The sequence below is a fragment of the Lonchura striata genome, chromosome 6 (genome assembly GCF_050655825.1).
Source record: "Lonchura striata isolate lonStrDom1 chromosome 6, ASM5065582v1, whole genome shotgun sequence".
NCBI classification, from domain to species: Eukaryota; Metazoa; Chordata; class Aves; order Passeriformes; family Estrildidae; genus Lonchura; species Lonchura striata.
Window position 1 is genome coordinate 33,075,582 of NC_140708.1, and position 20,694 is coordinate 33,096,275.

Genomic DNA, 20,694 nt, shown 5'->3' on the forward strand with positions numbered 1-20,694 from the left:
CAGGGGTGTTCAGGGAGCACCATTCACAAAGCCCCATCTTCCCTCCGTGTGTCAGGTAAGGACAGCATCTCTGCTGAAGCTGCTTGCCATCACCATCACAACTGATCTATACATGGCAAATCCCAAGTGGGACTGTGATCACTCAAGTGCTCTGAGCAAGTTACAACTGGAAAAAAAAAAAAAGGGAAATGGATACTAATCACTTCTGGGGAGATTCCAATTAGACACAGAAGTAAAATGTTTCACAATAAGAAAACCAGCCATTGGAATAATCTCCCCAAGGAAGTGGTGGATCCCCCAACGCTGGACAGTTTTAAGATTCAGCTGGACAGGGTGCTGGGTCATCTTGCCTAGATGTTTTAAACTACAAAGAAAGCCTATTTTTTTTTTTTTTGAGAGAGGTTTGAATGACAGAGAAGTATTTCTTATTGCCTTAGTAATTAGTATTAGTTCTTCCTAGGCATGAGGATTAATGGGTTAATATTAGGGACAGACGAACAAGGGGCAGGGAGATGATGAAGGCTGTATGATCAGGATTCCCCTGTCTCCCCACAATCTCCCATTACAGGTGTGCCTACTCTGACATGATATACAATGCTGAGCAATTTGGCACATGGGTCTCCTCAAATCCCACCAAATCCCACCTAATTTTCCTTCCTGTTGTAAGAGCAGTCTCTAATCCACTCAGTTTTGCTCAGGCTGGAGCTGGGGGCTGTAGGTTCATGTGAGCCAGGAAGTCTTTCCTCTGACTTCAGTAGGTGGTATCTAAACCACTGAGAGAAAACTCAGCAGCCCTCAGATGTGTTGTTCACTTTTCTATTGAGAATGTTTAGTTTGGCAGAGAGGATCCTAGACTTAAATACAGATAATTTAGACTGAAATGCTGTCACAGCCAGATGTCAAATGACTTAAGGCAAAATAGCTATGCTTCAGCTACTTCTCTGTGCACAGAGATAATTATTCCCTGCTGTACAGAACATTTAACAATAAAATTCATCACTGATTTTATACACTTTAATAATAAGTACAACAATGTAGGCACTAAAATAGATCACATTAATTTATTTTTTGGTGAAAGCTTAATTGCACAGCACTGAGAACACCTGAGATCATGTCTGAGTAGTAGCATAAAACTGCAGCAGTCTTGAGGATGAAGTATATTTTCCCATAGAGACATGGAGGTGGGAGACAAAAGCTGAAGAAAAGGGGAAAGCACCTTGTATAGAAAAAGAGGAAAATAGACAAAGGATAATGAGAATAGGTTGGAAATGGGAGATGAAGTGATGTATGTTCTTGCCTGCAGGGCGAAATTCAAATACTTTAAAATACAAATGCATCAACTTTAGGTATCAAATTCCAGCTTTTTGCATAGCTCTCACAGCCATTTTCTGACTTTGTATGGAATAAATTTGGGTTACTGGTTCAACCATGAATAATTATGTCCACAAAGATGCTCAGAGGACTGGAGCACCTCTGCTATGAGGTCAGGCTGGGAACTGGGGCTGTTCATCCTGGAGAAGTCTCCGGGGAGACCTCACAGCACCTTCCAGTGCCTAAGGGCACAAGAGAGCTGCAGAGGGACTTTTTACAGGGGCACTTAGCGACTGCACGTGGGGGAATGGCCTCAAACTGGGAGAGGATGGGGTTAGATTAGATATTGGGAAGGAATCCTTTGCTGTGCGGGTAGTGAGGCCCTGACACAAGGTTAGCTAGAGAAGGTGTGGATGTCCCATACCCCATCCACCCCTGGAAGTGTTCAAGGCCAGGCTGAATGGTGCTTGGAATAACCCGAACTGGTGAAAGGCTCCTCCGGCCGCGCCTCCGTGGCCTGATGGCCGCACAGGCCCCGCTCCGCCCTGAGGCTCGGGGTCGCGCCTGGGCGGGGCGGGATGAGCGCACGGGCCGCCGGGGCGGGCTGGGGACGGCGCTGGGCGGCGGGGCCGCTGCTGCCGCTTCCCGCCCACGGCCCTCGAGTGAGCGGCCCGCCCCGCCTCCCGCGTGGGGCTGCGCCGGGGCGGCAGCGGCCGGGGTGAGCGCTGACCTCGGGGCAGAGAGGGGCAGGGGCGGCCGGGGTGAGCGCTGACCTCGGGGGAGAAGGGCAAGGGCGGCCCGGGGTGAGCGCTGACCTCGGGGGAAAAGGGCAGGGGCGGCCGGGGTGAGCGCTGACCTCGGGGGAAAAGCCCAGGGGCGGCCGGGGTGAGCGCTGACCTCGGGGGAGAAGGGCAAGGGCGGCCGGGGTGAGCGCTGACCTCGGGGGAAAAGCCCAGGGGCGGCCGGGGTGAGCGCTGACCTCGGGGCAGAGAGGGGCAGGGGCGGCCGGGGTGAGCGCTGACCTCGGGGGAGAAGGGCAAGGGCGGCCCGGGGTGAGCGCTGCCCTCGGGGGAAAAGGGCAGGGGCGGCCGGGGGTGAGCGCTGACCTCGGGGGAAAAGGGCAGGGGCGGCCGGGGTGAGCGCTGACCTCGGGGGAAAAGGGCAGGGGCCGCCGGGGTGAGCGCTGACCTCGGGGGAAAAGGCCAGGGGCGGCCGGGGTGAGCGCTGACCTCGGGGGAAAAGCCCAGGGGCGGCCCGGGGTGAGCGCTGACCTCGGGGGAAAAGGGCAGGGGCGGCCGGGGTGAGCGCTGACCTCGGGGGAAAAGGGCAGGGGCGGCCGGGGTGAGCGCTGACCTCGGGGGAAAAGGGCAGGGGCGGCCGGGGTGAGCGCTGACCTCGGGGGAAAAGCCCAGGGGCGGCCGGGGGTGAGCGCTGACCTCGGGGGAAAAGGGCAGGGGCGGCCCGGGGTGAGCGCTGACCTCGGGGGAGAAGGGCAGGGGCGGCCCGGGGTGAGCGCTGACCTCGGGGCAGAGAGGGGCAGGGGCGGCCCGGGGTGAGCGGCGCTCTGAGGGACGAGAGGGGCAATGAGCGCTGCCCTCGGGGCAGAGAGAGGCAAGGGCGGCCCGGGGTGAGCGCTGCCCTCGGGGCAGGGCGTGGGCGCTTCGCTCTCCCCCGGAAAGGAGCCGGGGGTGAGCGCTTTGCTGAGGGGACAGGGCCGGAGGTGGGGTTGGCTGCGAGCTTGACTGGAGGCCGTGGGACAGGGCTGTCTGATTTTGTTCTGAGTTACTTAAGATCACTTAATTTTAACCGCTTAAAAATCACTTTAGAATCACTTAATTTTAGTAACACCTCTTTAATTGCGGTCGTTGAAAGCACGTTTCTGGCGGAGTTGGTTTGCAGTGCCACTTAGAAGACTACTCTGATTTATTCGCAGATTCATTTTCGTTTGTTTTGTCCTATACTTTTAAGTTAAAACAATTATACTGCTCCATAGTATTTGGAAAGCAGGTGCTGAAAATGCATTTCGGCAGAGCCCAGGGCTTTGCTTCCGCTCAGGCAGCCGCTCTTCGGGCACTGGTTCCCCTCAGACTCCCAGGAGTGCAGCCTGTGCTTTTTGTTACTACAGAATTTTGAAACAAAAGTACAGCGAGGTCTCCTCCAGAGACAGTGAACTTCACGTGCAGGTGTTGATGGCTACTCCTATTTTTCTGTTTGTTCCTCTTCTAAAAGAATTTTCTTCATGTAATCTGCAGTATTCACTGTCGAATTCTTTGCCGCAGAAAGTGTTTTGCTGTGCAAACAAAAGAAATAGATGGTAGAGAATTATCCTTCCAAAATGAATGCTTAAATATATCTTCAGAATATGACCCAAAAATACTTTAATTTGTGTGCCTGCCTGAATTAATCTTTAAATCCATGCTTTTGCAGTTACCTGGCCCACAGCCACCTTTGATCATACTCTAATGTCAACCTTTACATGATGGCAGAACCACTTAATCTTCAACATAATGAAGTTGCAGACGCAGATTTAAGCAACAGGGTCACAGGTACAAACTTACTGTTGGAAAGCTTTTAGCTTTGAGGCCGAGTTTCTGAAATATTTAACAAAATCCAATATTTTGTAAGCAAACAATTTAGGGGATTTTTGACAAATGTAGAAACAGTACAGGAAATTTTAATAGCAGCACAAGTGCAGTAAGCTTGACAGAGGTATCATGACTTTATTCTTCTGTGATTGTGTATATGCTTTATCATTGATACACATAATCAGTATGAGTGGCTTATAGATACAACTTCTAACTGTCCAAACTTGTGCCTGGTGAAATGCCTCAGAAACTGAAAAACCCACCAGGATATTTGAGGTGTTGGGGAATTTGGACAGATATATGGGAGTAGGAATTCCTTCAACAATGGTTCTTGCCTCTTGAGTACCTTGGTACTGTCTCATCTATGTTCTCTTATGACACGCAGGGGAGAGGGAAAGGCTTCATTTTGGGAGATCTGAGCTAGCTTTATGTGCAAACATCTTGGGTCTGGAGAATTCGTGACATTTCATTTGATGTTAGGCAAGAGTTTTTAGTTCAGGCAGTTTACAAGATTCACTTGCTTCCAGGTGGGGAAAAGGGCCATGTGAGATTTATGCTGTCTCAGTGAAGACCTTGGACAGGCCTTCCAGACTGGAACAAGATATGAGTGTCATATGCAGCCTCCTAGCACAGAAACAAATTCTTTGCATGTGGATGAGTTGCCCACTTACAATAACAGAGTTCCTACTGTATTGATATACAGGCTTAGCTGAATGTCTTCTAAGAGTTGTTTGGTAAAGAAAAACTCACAGGAAAGACCACAAGGTTTATAAGGCAACTCACTGGAAAGTCAGAATCTCTTGTTTCAGAGTGTTTTGTTTCTCACTATTGAATCATAAGTACAGAAGGTAAAACTGTTGTTTTAATAATACTACTGGTTGCATGATTGAGTAAATGTGGTATCAGAATGAAAACAAGTGACTTCCAGAGTGTGTCATGGTCCAAGCATCTCCATTTGCTCATATGGGCTGGCAGAATAGTAGGAGTATCCAAGCCTTGTTTTTTCCTGCAGATATTCCATAACAGAGGCATGTGTTGGTGTTGTTAATCAGATCCCTTTTTAAATACTTCTGCTTCTAGGAAGTTCTATGGAAGACAAAACTGGTAGAGAGAACTTCATAGCTGCATCTGATAAAGAAAATACTGTGAGTTATTTCACTTTATAGTTGCCCCAAGTATTCTGAGCATTTCTAGGTAGCAGGAATTACCAGCATGTATTTCTCTTTCTAGAACTTAGAAGTTTTGTCTCCTTTTGTTGTCATGTTTTTGTATATTAGAATATTTCTACCCTAATGGACAGGTATTTTCCAGTAAGAATGACTTCAGGTTTTTCTTCCACAGGTGTCACATTCTAATTGTATTAATGGGAAGCCAAAGAAATTGCAATATTCCTCTAAGAGAGCTTTTTCTATTTGCTATGATAAGAGTTTCTTGAGTTTTTTAGTACCACCCCCTAAAGGGGGCACTTGCCATCATTGTGGTCTGTTTGGTAAGTACCTGCTGTCCTGTGGCCTGTGATATACAGTACATTTATCAGTGAAACCAGATCAGGTTTGCTCAGAAATGTCTTTAAATGGATGAACATTTTTAATTCTCAGACACAAGTATATTCTATTTAGAACATTGTTGGAGTAGCAGAACTGAAAAGTGGAAGAGAGCATTTCTTTATCAAAAATGGTGGGGTTTTTTACCCTAAATGTCGAAGGAATTTGGGACATTTGGGCAGCAATGTCTGATAGCTGTATGTGAATACAAATAACTATTTGTAAGTGCTTAGAATTGCAGGGGAGCTGTTTTGTAAAGCACTTACTTGAACAGTGTTGTTCCTTCCAGTACGTGTTTTGCTGAGACTTCTTTTTCTTTTGGTTTGTTTTAGGAAAGCTCAGATGCTCACAGTGTTTGCAAACATACTATTGCTCTGCAGATTGTCAGAAAAAAGATTGGCCAGCACATCAAGTAGTTTGTGATCCCCTTAAACAGAAGTAAGTTTGTGGAAAGTTCTGCCAAATAATCTTCACAGAAAGACTGTGTCCATCCCACTACAACATAAATGACCATGGAAAGGCATTATTATAGTAAAATATGTTGCTTATTCTTAGGCTGGTACTGCATGATACCAATGGCTATCATTATTACATATTACCATATTTGTAATTCTGTATTTTAGTACATAAGAAATAAGGGTTCCAAAAATAGCATACTTTGAACACAGCCTTTTATCTATTTGCAAGTAGATTGTATTATTAATGGTACTTCTCAGTCTTTGGTTCTTCAAATTAACATATTTTTCTTTCATTACAGCTTAAATGATAGCAAAACCAACACGGGAGTTTATCTTAAGGTATGGAATACAAATTTAACTATATCTTGAATGGATCTGCTGTGAGTGAGTGGCAGTGTGCTTCATTTTACCTGTACAGGAAAGGAACAAATTGCTCCTTTTAGAAAGATCAGTGCTTCAAATGAAAAGTTACTGGGAGAAGCATTCAGAAAATTGTTATTTCTAGAGCTCTTAGAAGCACTATCAGATAACCCTGCTTTTATTTGAAAAAAACTTCTGTGAAAAAAGTTAAAACTTAAGACATGTATGATGTTGCTAGAGAAATAGTGTGGCAAGGAAACAGATGTAGTGTGTCTAATACAGAAAACTTCTGGTGTCTTGTTTCTGTGAAAAAATCATGCACTGACTCTTAGAGCTTGGGAAATTTATTGGAGAAATATGTTTTATGTAGTATACAGTAACAGATGCAGATAAGCTGTTGTTTCTTTGCTGTAGAAGGAACTAAAGGTGACACAGTTCTCCTCTATAATGTTTTGAAGCCTCTCTTGATCTTACTTTGAGCTAAACATTTCTTCCAGTCTTCCAACTCTTCTGCAAGAGTTGATTTTTCTGTCTTTGTGGTTTCTTGGGATCACATCTATGAAAGTGAATAAGTTCGTATACCTCCAGCTAGTCTCTTCCTTGAAGAACTCCTTTGTCATGCACTTCTTTGAAGTAGCTTATACGTCTGTTTAACTTTTTGTAGGAATTTAGAAAGGAGGCTTCATGTCATGAGACTTCTTTTAGTTCAAACTGTTAGTTCCTGTTCTGTGTCTGCTTGTGGCTGGGCTCTAATGAAACTGATCTACTGATGGGGAGGGCCCATTACACCAAATGGTTGTACAATATGAATAAAAAATTTGCAGTCACTTGATTTTCAAAGAACAGAAGGGGTTTTGTTGTCTTGTTCACCTTCAGATGCTCCAATTAAGTTCTGCAGAAGTAAGAGAGCTTAAATTGCATATTGAAGGGTATTAAGGTGGGTTACATTAAATTACTAGACTTCTAAAAATGGATGCCAGCAGATAAAGCAGTAGCTCTAATCTACTCTGAGGTGTCAAGGTTATGAGGAAGCAGGTGGAATTAGATTCTTGTTATCTATGAGAGCATCATAAGTGGGAATTTTAGCTGAGTTGTCCGTTAAACAGTTGAGGAGGTGAATGTGTGAGTCTTCAGAGTTTGTTCTTCATTGATGTTCAATATGTTCTGCCGTGTTTCTTGAACGTTGTTACTGCAAGGAGCTACAGCTGAAAAGCTTCATATTAAACATAACTTGTGCCTGGTTTAAATAGGGTAATTCAATTTCTGGGGATTCTTTATTTTTTACCTTAATTTCCCAATGCTTTAGAAGAGAGTGCAGAAGTTAATTGAATTGATAGCACTTCAAGCCCCAACAGCAGCTTTAGTGTGCAAGGAGATATTTTTGAAGGCCTTTATTATTTAGTCACTTCAGGGGAAATAATCTGCTATCCCCTCTTGTTCTAATTATATTATTTCCAGGGCATTAAGTGTTTCTTCGCCAATTATGATCCAAAAGGAAAAGGATGGAATGAAGGCATTGCCAGCCTTTTTTTCCCAGCTCACGGGAATACACTGTTCACTAACTGGTGTTGATATATTACAGGAGGAAGTGAGGTTGCGTTTTGCTGTAGATGTTCTTCCAGATTCTGGTAAGCACTTGCTTATGTGGGTAAAAACCCCACAGTAATTAAGGCTTTTATGTTCACACCCATCCCCATCACCTGTAAAAGGTAACTCTTGTTCTTTTGCCCTCCTCCCTCTTGTCACTCTCCCAGCTGCTGCCTTGACATCTTTTTTTTTTTCAGTTCTACTTTATTTCACCTTCCCATAAAATGTCAGTGCCTGAAATACCTTGCTAAGCTTAATAACCTTGCATTTTAGTAAGGTCACCTTTCCAATAGAGTTGTATTAACTTCAGTGTGTTCTGGATCATCTTGTTTATTTTTCTGTTTTAATAGATGCATAAACATTTGGTACCATTTTGTTTCTTTCACATGCATTTTTAACTCTTTAAAAATTACAGTGTCATTTTCTAGTTCAGTGTAGGATTTTACCAGCTTTCATTATATTTCATACGTGCTCACTAAGTATTCCAAAAAAAGAACAATCATTGGATATTGCTGTATTCATTGGAGAACACTGTAAGCATGTTTATATTTGTGACTTTGCAAGCTTCAGTGAGAGACAAGCCAAGCACAAGACCTTTGAGGAGTCAGAATTCAGAGTTTTGGTTGAGCTGGGTTTGATTGTCAAAGCAGATCAATACATGCAAGGTGTACCTTTTTGTCATGTGGAAGGCTGTTCTGGTTTTCCTCTGGCTGCAGAACAGGAACCATGTAGTGCCAAGACCATATTCATTTAATTGATCTGCAGCCCACAGAAATGTTCAGGGATGTGGTGGTTGATCCTCTTAGCTTGCTAAACTTGTTCATGTGCAGAAAGCTTATCTCCTTGTAATACTCTGCAGTCTGTCAAAGGGTGGTTCACTTTAGTCCCCTGTAAATTCAACTGATTAAGGATTGTGCTGGGCATATTTCACATTTGATTGCTCCACATCACACTAGGAGCAAAGTGGCGTGTAACCTGCTAACCTTTGGGAGAGAAGATCACATAAATGTCACTGCATTCTTGAAATGTTCCATGCATTCATTCCAGACTTCATAAGCAACTGAAACACCTGTTTTGAGATTTTTAATTTGAAAATAATGCTATTGAAAGTTTGGAATATTTTTGGAATGCTATACATTTCTGATGTAAATACAGCAGCTGAGAAACCAAGATTTACAAAGACATCTTGACTAAATCATTGCATAGTCAGTGTTGTAAATAATGAGGTAAGTTATGAATCCTTGTGTCTGAAATGCAATAATTAGTTTTTCAGCTCACAATCTTCAGTGACTGGAAGTAAATGTTGATTGTTACTGCTTTGCTCATTTTATGAAGTCAGACAGTCGTGGAGCTGTGAATGTGCTCAGAAAACTCAAGTAGTTGAGCTACTCTGAAATTACCTTTGTTTTGCATTTTAAACATTAAGCACTGATCAAATAAGTAGAACATGCTCTTGTGATAGGAATATAGATCTGGCTCAGGGGATGGTTCTGAAGTGAAACTAGCTGATGGCTATTTTATGTGATAAGTAATTTATTCTTCCATCTGTATTTTAGAAGACTGCCTAAATAACGTTCCCTTAGAAATGAAGTCTCACTTAGCTTCAGGAAGTGATGCCAAAGTAGACTTTCCAAGAGGTAAGCAAGCAAAAACCAAACTAAACTTGATGAATTTTAGCTCCTCCTGTACTGCATGATATTCTAGCTTCTCACTACTGACATTCACTCATAAACATTTTATTAGTATAAAATTTTTGTATAGTGATTATTACGTGAGGTTATTATGTTAATTTAATAATATGACAGGAGCCATCAAAGTCCAAAGCATCAATAAAAAGAATAAACTATTTAAGTATGTTTATATTTTCAAAGTCAGCTAGCTTTTGATTGGCAACCTTTTTTCTTTCTTATGTGCAGTATCAGAAAACCATTCAAAGGGAAGTGAAAGAGGATGTGAGGATGAAGACTCTTTTCACTCTGCTAATTCAGTTACCAAGTTTGTCTCTCTAAGTATTGGAGAAAAATTTTCTGGTGTGGTTTCTCACATTCAAGATCCAGACAGCTTTTTTTGTCAGCGCATGCAAAGTGCCCGTAAGTGATGGGTTGGAAATGGGATGTAGAATGCCTGGTATGGCTTTTTTCTCTTTGGTAGGGAGTGGCTGGAGGGAGGTGAATTTTTCTTCTCTGTCCACATGTAGCTGTTTAATTCTGGGTAATCAGTAGCAAAGTGTGTCCTTTGGGAAGAAGTGGCCTCCCTCATCATCTGCCTGTTGTTGGAAGAGCTGTCTTGGTTTTTTCTTGGCACGTCTCCAGTAACTTGCTTTCAATTTGGACTGCCTTCAGCTTTGTCCCTTTGCTGAAAAAATCCATCACTGGTTTTCGCTGTCTGTTCACTGCTGTGATTCCTCAGACACACATGAGGACTCTCTTGGATGTTAATGATTGAAGAGCCCTAGTCTGATCAATGTTAAACATTTGAAATAATCTCCATTATCTCCAAGATGTTCTTCCAGGCTTTGGGCTTAATTATTTTGTAATAATTGGAAGACAGGCTATGTTCCAAAACCTGTGTGTTTTAACATCAGGTCAACTTGCTGAGCTTGAAGCATCTCTTAATGAATACTGTGGCAAAATTCCCAGTAGTCCATCTTTCCGTCCTGCTGCTGGCAATGTGTGCTGTGCCCAGTTCACAGGTAAAAATTGAGTGAAAATACTAAGTTATGTCCCTTTTTAATTACCAAAAAGATACATTTTGTAATTATGTTTAGAAATGTTTACTATAGAGTTTATTTATCTCTGATTTTTATCTGTGAGTAATGCTAGGTAGTGATTTGAAAAATTATATCTGTAAAATATCATTTTTTCCATGTCCCTTTATTGAGCAAATTCTTCTGGATTCAGATTATTTAGAATAGCTTATTAAGAGATCATGGAAAGTTTAGGTTTTTTATGTTGCTAAGTGCTATTTCCCCAGGGTTGGAAATAAGTATATCTTTGACATTTTAGTTCCCAAAAGAAGCACAGAAGAAATGGGATTATGTGGAATGATGCTGCTCTGATAGACTGCTTCTCAAAATGCTACTTTAGCCAACACTTGGTAGTCCTGAGCTGTACTGAGATTGATGTATATTTATATTGGTCTGTCAAAAAAAAGTTCATTCTCTTCTCAGACATTACATCTGTATCTTCCTTTCTAGAAGACAACCTGTGGTATCGTGCTGCTGTTACAGCTTATGCTTCCGAAGACACTGTTTTGGTGAACTATATGGATTATGGTAATTCTGACTCTCTTCCACTGACCAGACTTCGTCCTATAATTCCGAGCTTGATGGACTTACCAGCTCAAGCCATAAGATGTAGCCTGGCAGGTATGAAGTAAATGATTAGCAGTTTCAAACCAGATAGGGGGAAAACAAGTGGTATTACATAACCACCACACCTGTAGTATCTCACAATGAAACATGGAGAAGCATGGAGGTAATGGTAGGCATTATTTCCAGAATTCTTAACTGTTGTGGCATATCTACAAAATGTGTCAAATATTTCAGAATGTACTTGAAGTTGTTGTACCTGTTCACACATTGGTGAGAGCTGGACTGACCTCAGAACCTTTCCATACTATGTGACTTTTTAGGTGTAAAGCCACCATTAGGAGGAGCATGGACCTCAGAAGGTATTTCTTACATGAAAAAACTGGTGAAAGACAAAGTGTTGACAGTAAAAGTAGTGGATAAAGACAGTTCTAAATCCATGGTGGAGATTACAGATGCCTCAGTTATTCCAGTAATAAATGTGTCAAGCCTTCTCCTTGAGGAGGGCTTTGCAGCTGAGGAACTGAGCATGGCCTTACCAGCAGCCAGAGGGACTGATGCTGAGCAAGCCAACAGTGAGTATGAACACATCTTGCTGTCTTGACATTGTTTACCTCCTGCTAGAGTGGGTACAGAGAATGCAAGCTCTTATCTCTATGACCTTTTCAGTCTGGCTCATCAAGTCTAGCTTTCACAAGTCCAAAGTTTAGCCATGGCATCTTAACAGTAAAGAATTGTGTGTCTGTGTGTGTGTGTCCAGGTGTGCATGCTTAACAAAGTTGGAATTGCCTGTTTTTGGAATTGGTGCTTGCTCTTAGAAATCTTACAGTTTCCAGTTGAAGTAGGCTATGACTAGTTATTACCTATTTATTCCTACATCCTTATCCATTAGTGCAAATTATATTTGCTCTATTGTCATCTTAATTGTCCTATATTTTACACATAAAACCACATACTTAGTCCTTGAAAATTGACTGTAGTAGTTTATAAAGCTTCAAATCTATGCTTAAATTGCCTTGTTTGAATTTAGTGACCAAAGCTTCAATCCAAGAGATTTTTACTTAAGTTACGTTGAATTTCTTTGAAATATTGGGGAAGATTCCTGGCTTCTCTCTTACGAAGCATGCTGCCTTCCTTTATTATCCATCCCGTGTCTGGCAAACGTATGTATTCTCTTCTGATCCATTGGTGCTGAAAACTTTTTGTCAAGTCTATGTTCAGATAATTTCAGTCTTTCTCACTAGAGGCCATGTGGCCAGGACACAATGGTTCCTTGTCTTTATTCAGAAGAATAAGGAATCTTAAAAAAATTTAAAAAACCAGTAACTTTCCTGGCTGTATCTAAACACATTTTGATCTGTGGCCCTCATCAAGGGCCTGTTTTGTATTTACTTGGTTTATTGGTTACCTCTTACCTTTTTGTCATTTCCATCACTGAGCCAGAGCTGTTGACTGCAGGTTTTAAACAGAGTGTGTTCTCCAGTTTGCCATGATTTAGTGTTCCCATGATGTATTCTACAACTTGTGTTAAATAATAAGCTTCTTTCAGGTACCTGAACATAATACCCAGTGCAAATTTCTGCAACCAGTCTTTCTAGTAATCTTTTTTGCTCTTCCTCCTGAGATTGTTTCCAGTAGTCTTGGTGACAGATGTTTCCCTCTTCTATGCTCCTGTTCCCCAGCGTCCCTCTTGCCCAGGCTGTTGCCAGCTAGTCTTTACCTCTTTGTGTAGTTACTCCTCCCTGCTATCTATGGCTTGCTCTTTTTGGTAATGAAGAAATACATTCAAGAACTGGCATATATCTCTTACTTGGTTTTACTCTGCAAAGAGGCTCTCAAGGATAATTAGTCTTGGACAGTTTATAACAAGAAATTTGAGGATGTGAATGAGCATTCAGCATGGGGTTTTTTTTCCTGTAAAAGTTACTTTAATTTATTTTCATTCTATGCTTTTTTCTGTCCTCTCTAGAGGACACAGCAAACAAAGGAGTATGCAAGTGGATTAAATTAACTCTTAACCAAACACTCAGTGTCATAGTGTGTACAGTGTACAATCCTGGAGAATTCTACTGTCAGATTTCAAACAGCCGTGGTAAGTTCATTCACTTAATTCTTTCTGATAGTTTCTTTGCTTCCTGGTTTGTCATTTATTATAGTTCTAATGAACTACTGTGTCAAGTAACAAATGTTTTTTTTTCACTGGAAGAGTGGCTTATTCATTGGAATAAGTTGTCCGGGAAGGTGGTAGAGTCATTGTCTCTGGAAGTGTGCAAGAGGTATCTTGATGTGGTACTTGGGGTGACTATGGTGGCGCTGGGTTGATGGTTGGACTAAATGATCTAGAAGAGTCTTTTCCACCCCTCATGATTTAGTGATTATGTTATAAAAGCAAATAAGAGACATGTTCCCTGTGCCAAGACTATATTTACTGGAGCTCTCTTCTAGTACGCTGTTGTAATTTATATAAACTTTGAGATACAGTAATTGTAACACAAAATTGAGAAAATGCAGCCATTAAGATGTGACTTCTTTTGGATTAGTTAAAAAGTAATCTTGTTTGTAGAAGTCTGTCTAAAGACTTCTGATAGCAATTGGCATTTTAAATGCTAGGAAAAGAATGTGACAAAATTTAGTGGCTGAAGAGGGAGCTAAAGGTATTCAAACAAAAAATATGGGGCAGCTCTTAAAAAATGAGGGATGTTTGTTCTTTGACTTACATAGTCAAGGAATACATTTGAAGGTTTACAAGTAAACTGTAGAGTGAACAGTATTGATAAAGTTCAGGTCATCTCATTTCATCGATTTCATCTTTGTTTTTTTCTAATTTTCAGATTTACTTGAACTAAACTCACTTAACAAATCATTGTCTGAATACTGTCAGAAAACACCACCAGATGTTTTTGAGCCTGAGAATGGAGACCCTTGCTGTGCTTTTTACTCTGGCAAGTAACAGACTAAAATAGTTTTGTTTTTGTAGAGTGAACATGAAAAATTAGCGGATAGTTTACATTGGTGGAGGAGAGCAAAAAATTGTATTTATTTACTAACAAGTGGAAGATGGTAGACCTAGCAAATGTGTGAAGTAATTAATAATTTTTTTTAATCTTTAAAATTAGAGGATGGTAGCTGGTATCGTGCTGTAGTGCAAAATGTCACTTCAGATGGAAGTGTTCGAGTGAGCTTTGTGGACTATGGAAATACTGAGGATGTACCACGGGATAATATCCGACAGATCTCATCCTCCTTCCTGAAACTTCCATTTCAAGCAATTAAATGCTGGCTCTCAGGTGAATCTTAAGGAATTTTCTTTTAAAAGAGCTCTTGCATTTAGGGACTTGCTGCTTTGGGGGAAGGAGGTGATGATAGGGAATACTGTGCAGAGCTCTGTTCTTTTGTGTTTGCTTGCTTTCTCTTCTCTGAGCACCTGACAGTTCTCTGGAGTGATCTGCATAGACTTTGCTCACTGCTTTACTGGTCAGAAGGGAGCTTGTTTAGCTCTGCTTCATCTGTAGTGCTTACTGTTTTTTGGTTGTTGCCTTCCTAGGTGTAAATCTGCTTTTGTGCAACTTTATATCTCAAAACTTTTGCAGGCAAATGAGCTAATCTATTTAAGTGAAGCAAGTTGGCCTTTCAGTTCTCTTTCATTTGACTCCTGGAGGGTTTGGCACTGTACTGCTGTTTCTGAATGTTCTGCAAATTTCATTTTCCACACCATTCAAAATTCTGCAGAACTTTTCTTTCTTTCTGGTGTAATCTGTTTGGTTTAAAAATTAAAAATGTGGAAAATAGGAAAAAGCTCAAAGCCTCATTTTGTTCAAGTGTCTTGTGCTGTTCCCCTGCCCACCCACCCTGAAAGCACTTAGGTTATGTAGGCTCCTTTGATAAAAAGGCCTGATTATACTGATCCAAAACCAGTTTTAATCATGTTGTTTGTGTTAAGGCAAAGGATTTATTTGGTTGAATCATAAGAAATAGAAGAAAACTTGGGAATCTTGAGAAAATGTGGGCATTTAGAAAAAAGGAGGAAGAGGGAGAGCAGTTAACAGGATGAAGGACAATGTATTACTCTAGGGTAGTAAAAGTAGCCTTGATATTTCAGGGTACACTCTAAAGAATTTTTAAAGTTTTTTTTAAAGGAAATTATAATGTTGAGAAAAGTCAGTTTTAATGAATGGAGATATTTTAACAGTTTCTTACATCCCAGGTATAAAGCCTGGGAATAGCCATTGGAATCCAGAAGCTACAAGAAGATTTCATATGTGCACTTCAGGCTTAGAACTTCAAGCTACAGTAACTTCCCTTTCTGAAGATGGGGCAGGTGTAGTCCTTACTGATAATACCACAGGTTGTCCAAAAATTATCAGTGAGATACTAACTTCAGAAAAACTGGTTGCAAAGGAAGTTCTGCAAGATAAAAATAACTTTCCAAACAAGTCTGTTGACCAAAAAGGTAATTAAAGGAATTCTAACTTTTAGATTTAACAAGAATTTTCAGTATTCCAGCCTTTAACCGTTATTTTCTTGTTTAACTACAATTAATATTAATGCATAGCTTTGGTTATATTGTCAGTTCTTACAGTTGAACACCAGCTGCCCTGCAGGTGGCATTACAGACAAAAAGAGAAAGATAAAAATCGCTGTGTTTGTCTTAAATGAATGTTGTTTGCCTCTGTGGGAGTCAGAGAATTAGCAGTTTTCTAACTGAAACTTTTCACGTTTGCTTTTCAAGGTCTTTTTTCTGATCTGTTTTTTACTTTAGCTACTTTTATATGCCAACAGTTTATGAGCAGCAAAGTAAGCATCATTTATCTTGATTTAGATTTGTCTTCCTGAAGGGAAGACATGTAGTCATATCTGAAATTCAAAAAAGTTACTATAAATATCAAATAAAATAACAGTTCCTTAAAATATATGTGTGCTTGGAGGACAGTGATAACACTGCATTTTCTTACAATTTCTATTAGTAACCTCACTTGGGCACTGGAAATCAATTGAATTGGCTGTAGATGAAACCATGTCTGTCTGTGTAACTGAAGTTGTAAGCCCAGACTTGTTCTATGCTGTACCAGTTGCGAATAAAGGTAAGAGAAAGTGTTCATTGTTCCTAACACCAGTAAGAAGTCACTGTTGCAAGCTAGTTAATAGAGTGAATGTGTGTAGTGAACTGAGCCATGTAGAAATTTATCTTAGACAGTAGGAAAATATAAAAATGTCAAAGATGGGAGCAGGGGGCTTAAGTATGCTCTTCATTGTACCCAGATGTGGTTAGTGAATGTAGGTTTTTTTTTGTAGGTCAAAAGAATCTCTTTAAGGAGCTGATTTCTCTGGAAGACTATTGTAGATCTTGTAACAAACAGCCCTTCCAACCAAAACCGGGTGAAGCCTGTTGTGCTCAGTTTTCAGGTGAGACAGTAGCTTGTCCTTCCATTTCCTTGGCCAGTGTAAAACATGGCTTTCATTTTTGCTTTAGACATAGGAAAAAACACCAACTTGAAAGTGCTTATGGATCTCTTAGCAGTGCTTCTTATTAATTGGCCTTTTATATATCCATCACAGTATTTAAAAATTCTGTAAAAGCTCTACAGTTTCTTGTTATTGTGATAAACTGTGTTTATAAGATGATTCTTCACACATGACTATTCTTGTCCCAATCTTTTCAGGTAATGGCAATTGGTACAGAGCTGTTGTTCTGGAAGATTTCCAGTCTGCAGTGAAAGTTCTGTATGGAGATTATGGCAGCACAGAAACTTTACCCCTTTCAAAGGTGCTGCCAATCACTGATACCTATTTAAAGCTGCCTTTTCAGACAATTACATGTTCACTTGCAGGTAAAAAAACCTCCCCAAAATAAGCAAAAAAACCCCACATCAATAACCTCTGACTGGTTTTCGTGAACATTATAAATTTTTATCTGTTCTGGTGGTAGTATTCATTCCTTTATACTGGTAAGCAACATGAGGATCTTCTCAAATAGTATATTGGTAACCACGGTAAAAGCTGGTTTAGAAAACATGGTTTTAGTTTATTATCTCTAGAATTTAAGCTATTTCTATTAGGAAAATGTAGTATCATTTTCCAAAGGATGTATGTACTATTCAAGTTATAGCTTAAAGGAATTATTTATATAACAAACTTGATTTTCCTTTTTTCACAGGAATAGAGAAAGTTGAGTGGTCTCCATTAGTGCTCGACAAGTTGAAAAAACTATTATTGAAGCAACATGTCACAATTACAGTGAAAGGGATTAATGGAAATGTTAATTTAGTAACAGTGGAGAAACACTTGGACAATGGTTATGTGAATGTAGCTGACAGACTGCTAAAGGAGGGTTTGGTCACATCCTGCAGTGCTGAAAACTCACATAGTGAACATCAAGGTACATACTTTGGCTTGATTACTTCAGTTTGCTTATTTTAAAGAACTTGTAAGCACACGGGGTGGCTAAATGACTTTTTATTCTAAAAATCCTGGACAGTGCCACATGTCACCTCTTAAATTAGGGAATGAAAGTATGTGTGTATTTTGCTCATTCACTTTGGTTTTTATAGGTAATGAAGGTATGACCAACTGCTGCTGCAAGGAGTTAAAAGTGCAAGTAAGATTCATGCCAAGCAATATTTCCTTTTTTATGTTTCCAGAATTCAAAAGAAACCCTATGTAGGAAGCAAATGGGAGTAAGGGGCATAATAGCTACTGAAACATGGAAGTTTTGTGAAATGTATCCTGACACTTCTTCTCATGGTTTTTATAAATGGTAATAATTGGAGCACCCTGAAGCTGAGGGAGGATGGTGTTTAGAGCACACAGACTTCATTAGTGTGTACTTTGCCCCACAGACAGCTCTTACTTCATTTTTTTTTTAAGTGTTTGAAGTATCTTTCTCTGTTATCTAATTTAAGATGCTGATCTCAATCTTAATTTGAGTACTTAATCAATTTAGTTTGAGGAAGCTGCTTCAGGAAAAAAAAAGGGGGGGAGGGACACATACATGGACAAGGGGAAGTCAGCTACAATTCTATTGGCTTTTTCCCTCTCTAGATTTTACAACAGAAAGGAACTTAATCTATTTATTGAATTAATATGGTATTTAGCTGAGTTTGTCATATTAGCATCTACCCTGATCTGAAATCAGCAATTAAAAACCCCCAGAATTGTATACTTCTAACTCTTTCTGCTTATTCCACAGCTTGAAAAGCATAAACAAGTCCTACTCTTCCTTTTAAACAAGTTTGGGAATCCAGAGGGATTCAGTGATATGAAAAATCTGTTGAAGCACTAAGTCTCTAACATGCACCATTTCATTTTCATGTCCACCAAGTTCCTGCAGTTCCTTTTTTAGAAGATCAAGAGCATCAGCTTAAAAAATGAGGGTCACTTTGTAGAAACTGTTTTTTAAGTACCTGCATTTATCTATATGCTTGATTGTTACTGTGATGTAACTTAGAGGATTGCTAAGCTGCAAGCTAAAATTTATGTTCTTTTCTTGTTTTATGCCACCATGTGCTACTAAACATTTTGCTTGTATTTTCTTGTTGGATGGTCAGAAGTTTATGGAATGGCCATTACATTGTGAGCTTGTTCTGCAGACTTGCAGAACTATTTTATTGCAATTATTGTAATTGTAAGGCTTACTTAACTTTGGTACCATTAATATTACTTGAAAAACTCTGTATCTTCTTTTAATTTCTCATCTTTCAACCTAATTTCTGGTCTGAACTTAGACTGCTATTTGCTCTTCATAACCTTGATTTCAGTATCTTTAAAGGTTGATTGTTGTCTTGGACTGCATACAGGTAGTTCTCTCTAAAATCAGTAAACACTTCAATGTGCACAGTTCTTTCTTTACACTTATGCTGTATAATATGCATCTGTGAATGTTATTTTCAAGTGAATTGTATTGAAGCTGTTTTTTGTGTAGTTACATCATCAGGACTTCTACCGCATCAAGTTTTCACATCATAATAAAAAAGACCCAGTCTCAGCTGTGACAAGAATACTGAATCAAATTATTAAGTGATTATCAGTAATTGCTGACTAATTCAGGAATGTCAGATTATTTTTTGTGGAATACAGTAGACATTTGCTGATTGAAACTGCAGGGTCAGTCTTTTTTGTCCGCTTACAACACATACTTCAAGTTTGGGCTTCTGCAGAGTGGAAGAATTTTGAGATTAAAATCGTTGCAAAATATTTTCCTTTGACTTAATGTTTTATTGCACTCAAATTGCCTCAGATTTCTTTTTTCCCTGCCCCTTAGTTTTTGTTGCAACATATTCTTGCAGTAACTAATAATTAGATTGATGTTTGTACTTCAATTTCTGGAGTTTTGTTCATGCCCCTGGTTCTGAACCAAGACTCTGGCTTTGTCAAGTGTTCTTTGACTCCCTGGGACCAGAGTGCCTTGCACAAGCATTGCTCTCATGCAAAGCACCTCACTGATGTTTTAGTACTGCCACTCCTCTTGTTCACTTGTCTACATCATCCCTTTCCTAGCACTTAACACTGCAGTTCAGAAGATGAGTTTGACTGCAGTAGCCAAAAGCATTTCATAAGCAGGACAAAGGAAAAGGAAAGCTTGTTCTACTTGGTAAAAAAAAAAAAAAAAAAAAAAAAACCCAAAACTGGAAAGCAGTGGTCAGTGTTTCACAAAGTCATGTGGCAGTAAGTGGAGAAGTAAGAGACTTCATGTGGCTCCGGTACTTAGTTCACCCCTTCTTTTCAGGTGAACTCTTGGGAGCATCAATGTAGGAACAAACCAAGCAAGAAATTTGGCAACCCAATGGAGTTCCTTAAGTAGCATTGAGGTCCTCTTGCATTGTTTTTTCTCTGCTAGTTTTAATTTCTACTTGAAATCTTTTCTTGAAGTGATGAACTGTTGCCTATGGATTATATTTATCTAGACTTAGTAACATGCATGCTCTTGCAAACAAAATTTGCGTTCTGAACAAGGAAAACAAAAGTGAACTGGAAGTCTAGAATAACGTCACTATTCAAAGGGAAGTAGTGTGAAGTTAATAAGAATTACCTAGCACTGCAAAGCAACAAGGCTTTTTTAAATCCTTTTAATTTATGAAGCACTGTTGGAGGAACTTTAGTGTATACTTAGCTTACTGGGTTTGACTGAAATTATTTATCATTTAGCAGTTGATATGTTCCTAACTCTACATACAGTGAGGTAGACACAAGGGTGTATTTTGCCTGTACAATTCAAAAATTATTGATCATTGTTTAGGTTTGGTGTGGGAAGAGGTGTGCGAGCTCAGTTCTGTGCAACTAGTACTGGCAGAGAATAATAATAACAAAACATAATTTTAAAAACAGGCCCCTTACATCATCCCTCCAGGTGTAGTAGGTGTGAATATGGTACTTTTGCTCACAGGTCGGGAGTAGTTTTCTGTGCATTAGGAAAAACATTCTCAAAAAAACCTGACTCCTACGTGAAGCTCCTTTGGGGCTGCTGTGAGGCAGAGTGGCTGTGGCTGCCAGCGCTGCTGGCTGTGCTCCAGGGCTGCTGAGAGTTCTGGCTGCGCGGAGCCTGT

At 40.2% G+C, this 20,694-nt stretch overlaps 1 protein-coding gene across 17 annotated transcripts; it reads left to right on the forward strand.

Annotated features, from left to right (window-relative positions):
* The first annotated feature begins 1,756 nt into the window (after window positions 1-1,756).
* TDRD1 (tudor domain containing 1) lies at window positions 1,757-19,345 on the forward strand. Of its 17 annotated transcripts, none has more exons than XM_085582815.1 (22): window positions 1,908-2,029; window positions 3,739-3,857; window positions 4,977-5,041; window positions 5,238-5,385; window positions 5,773-5,878; window positions 6,198-6,237; window positions 7,841-7,886; window positions 9,402-9,482; window positions 9,762-9,935; window positions 10,430-10,537; window positions 11,042-11,212; window positions 11,479-11,730; window positions 13,125-13,247; window positions 13,987-14,097; window positions 14,272-14,442; window positions 15,345-15,605; window positions 16,120-16,236; window positions 16,448-16,558; window positions 16,816-16,983; window positions 17,310-17,531; window positions 17,704-17,750; window positions 18,342-19,345. In XM_085582815.1, the coding sequence occupies exons 2-22, from the start codon at window positions 3,788-3,790 to the stop codon at window positions 18,432-18,434; spliced, it is 2,685 nt and encodes an 894-aa protein (XP_085438941.1). In that variant the 5' UTR covers window positions 1,908-2,029; window positions 3,739-3,787; the 3' UTR covers window positions 18,435-19,345. The 17 variants fall into 17 exon arrangements, with proteins under 17 accessions (XP_085438937.1, XP_085438939.1, XP_085438938.1 ...); XM_085582816.1 differs by having other exon boundaries at window positions 15,360-15,605; XM_085582822.1 differs by lacking the exon at window positions 3,739-3,857 and having other exon boundaries at window positions 7,717-7,886.
* Window positions 19,346-20,694: the final 1,349 nt, after the last annotated feature.

What these genes read in the sequence shown, in the direction of transcription:
- TDRD1 (XM_085582811.1), top strand. Translation starts at nt 1,772, where the DNA reads ATGGTGCTTGGAATAACCCGAACTGGTGAAAGGCTCCTCCGGCCGCGC. An exon ending in TGTACCAGTTGCGAATAAAG is followed by an intron (nt 16,237 to 16,447) that starts GTAAGAGAAAGT and finishes TTTTTTTTGTAG; the next exon opens with GTCAAAAGAATCTCTTTAAG. An exon ending in AATTACATGTTCACTTGCAG is followed by an intron (nt 16,984 to 17,309) that starts GTAAAAAAACCT and finishes CTTTTTTCACAG; the next exon opens with GAATAGAGAAAGTTGAGTGG.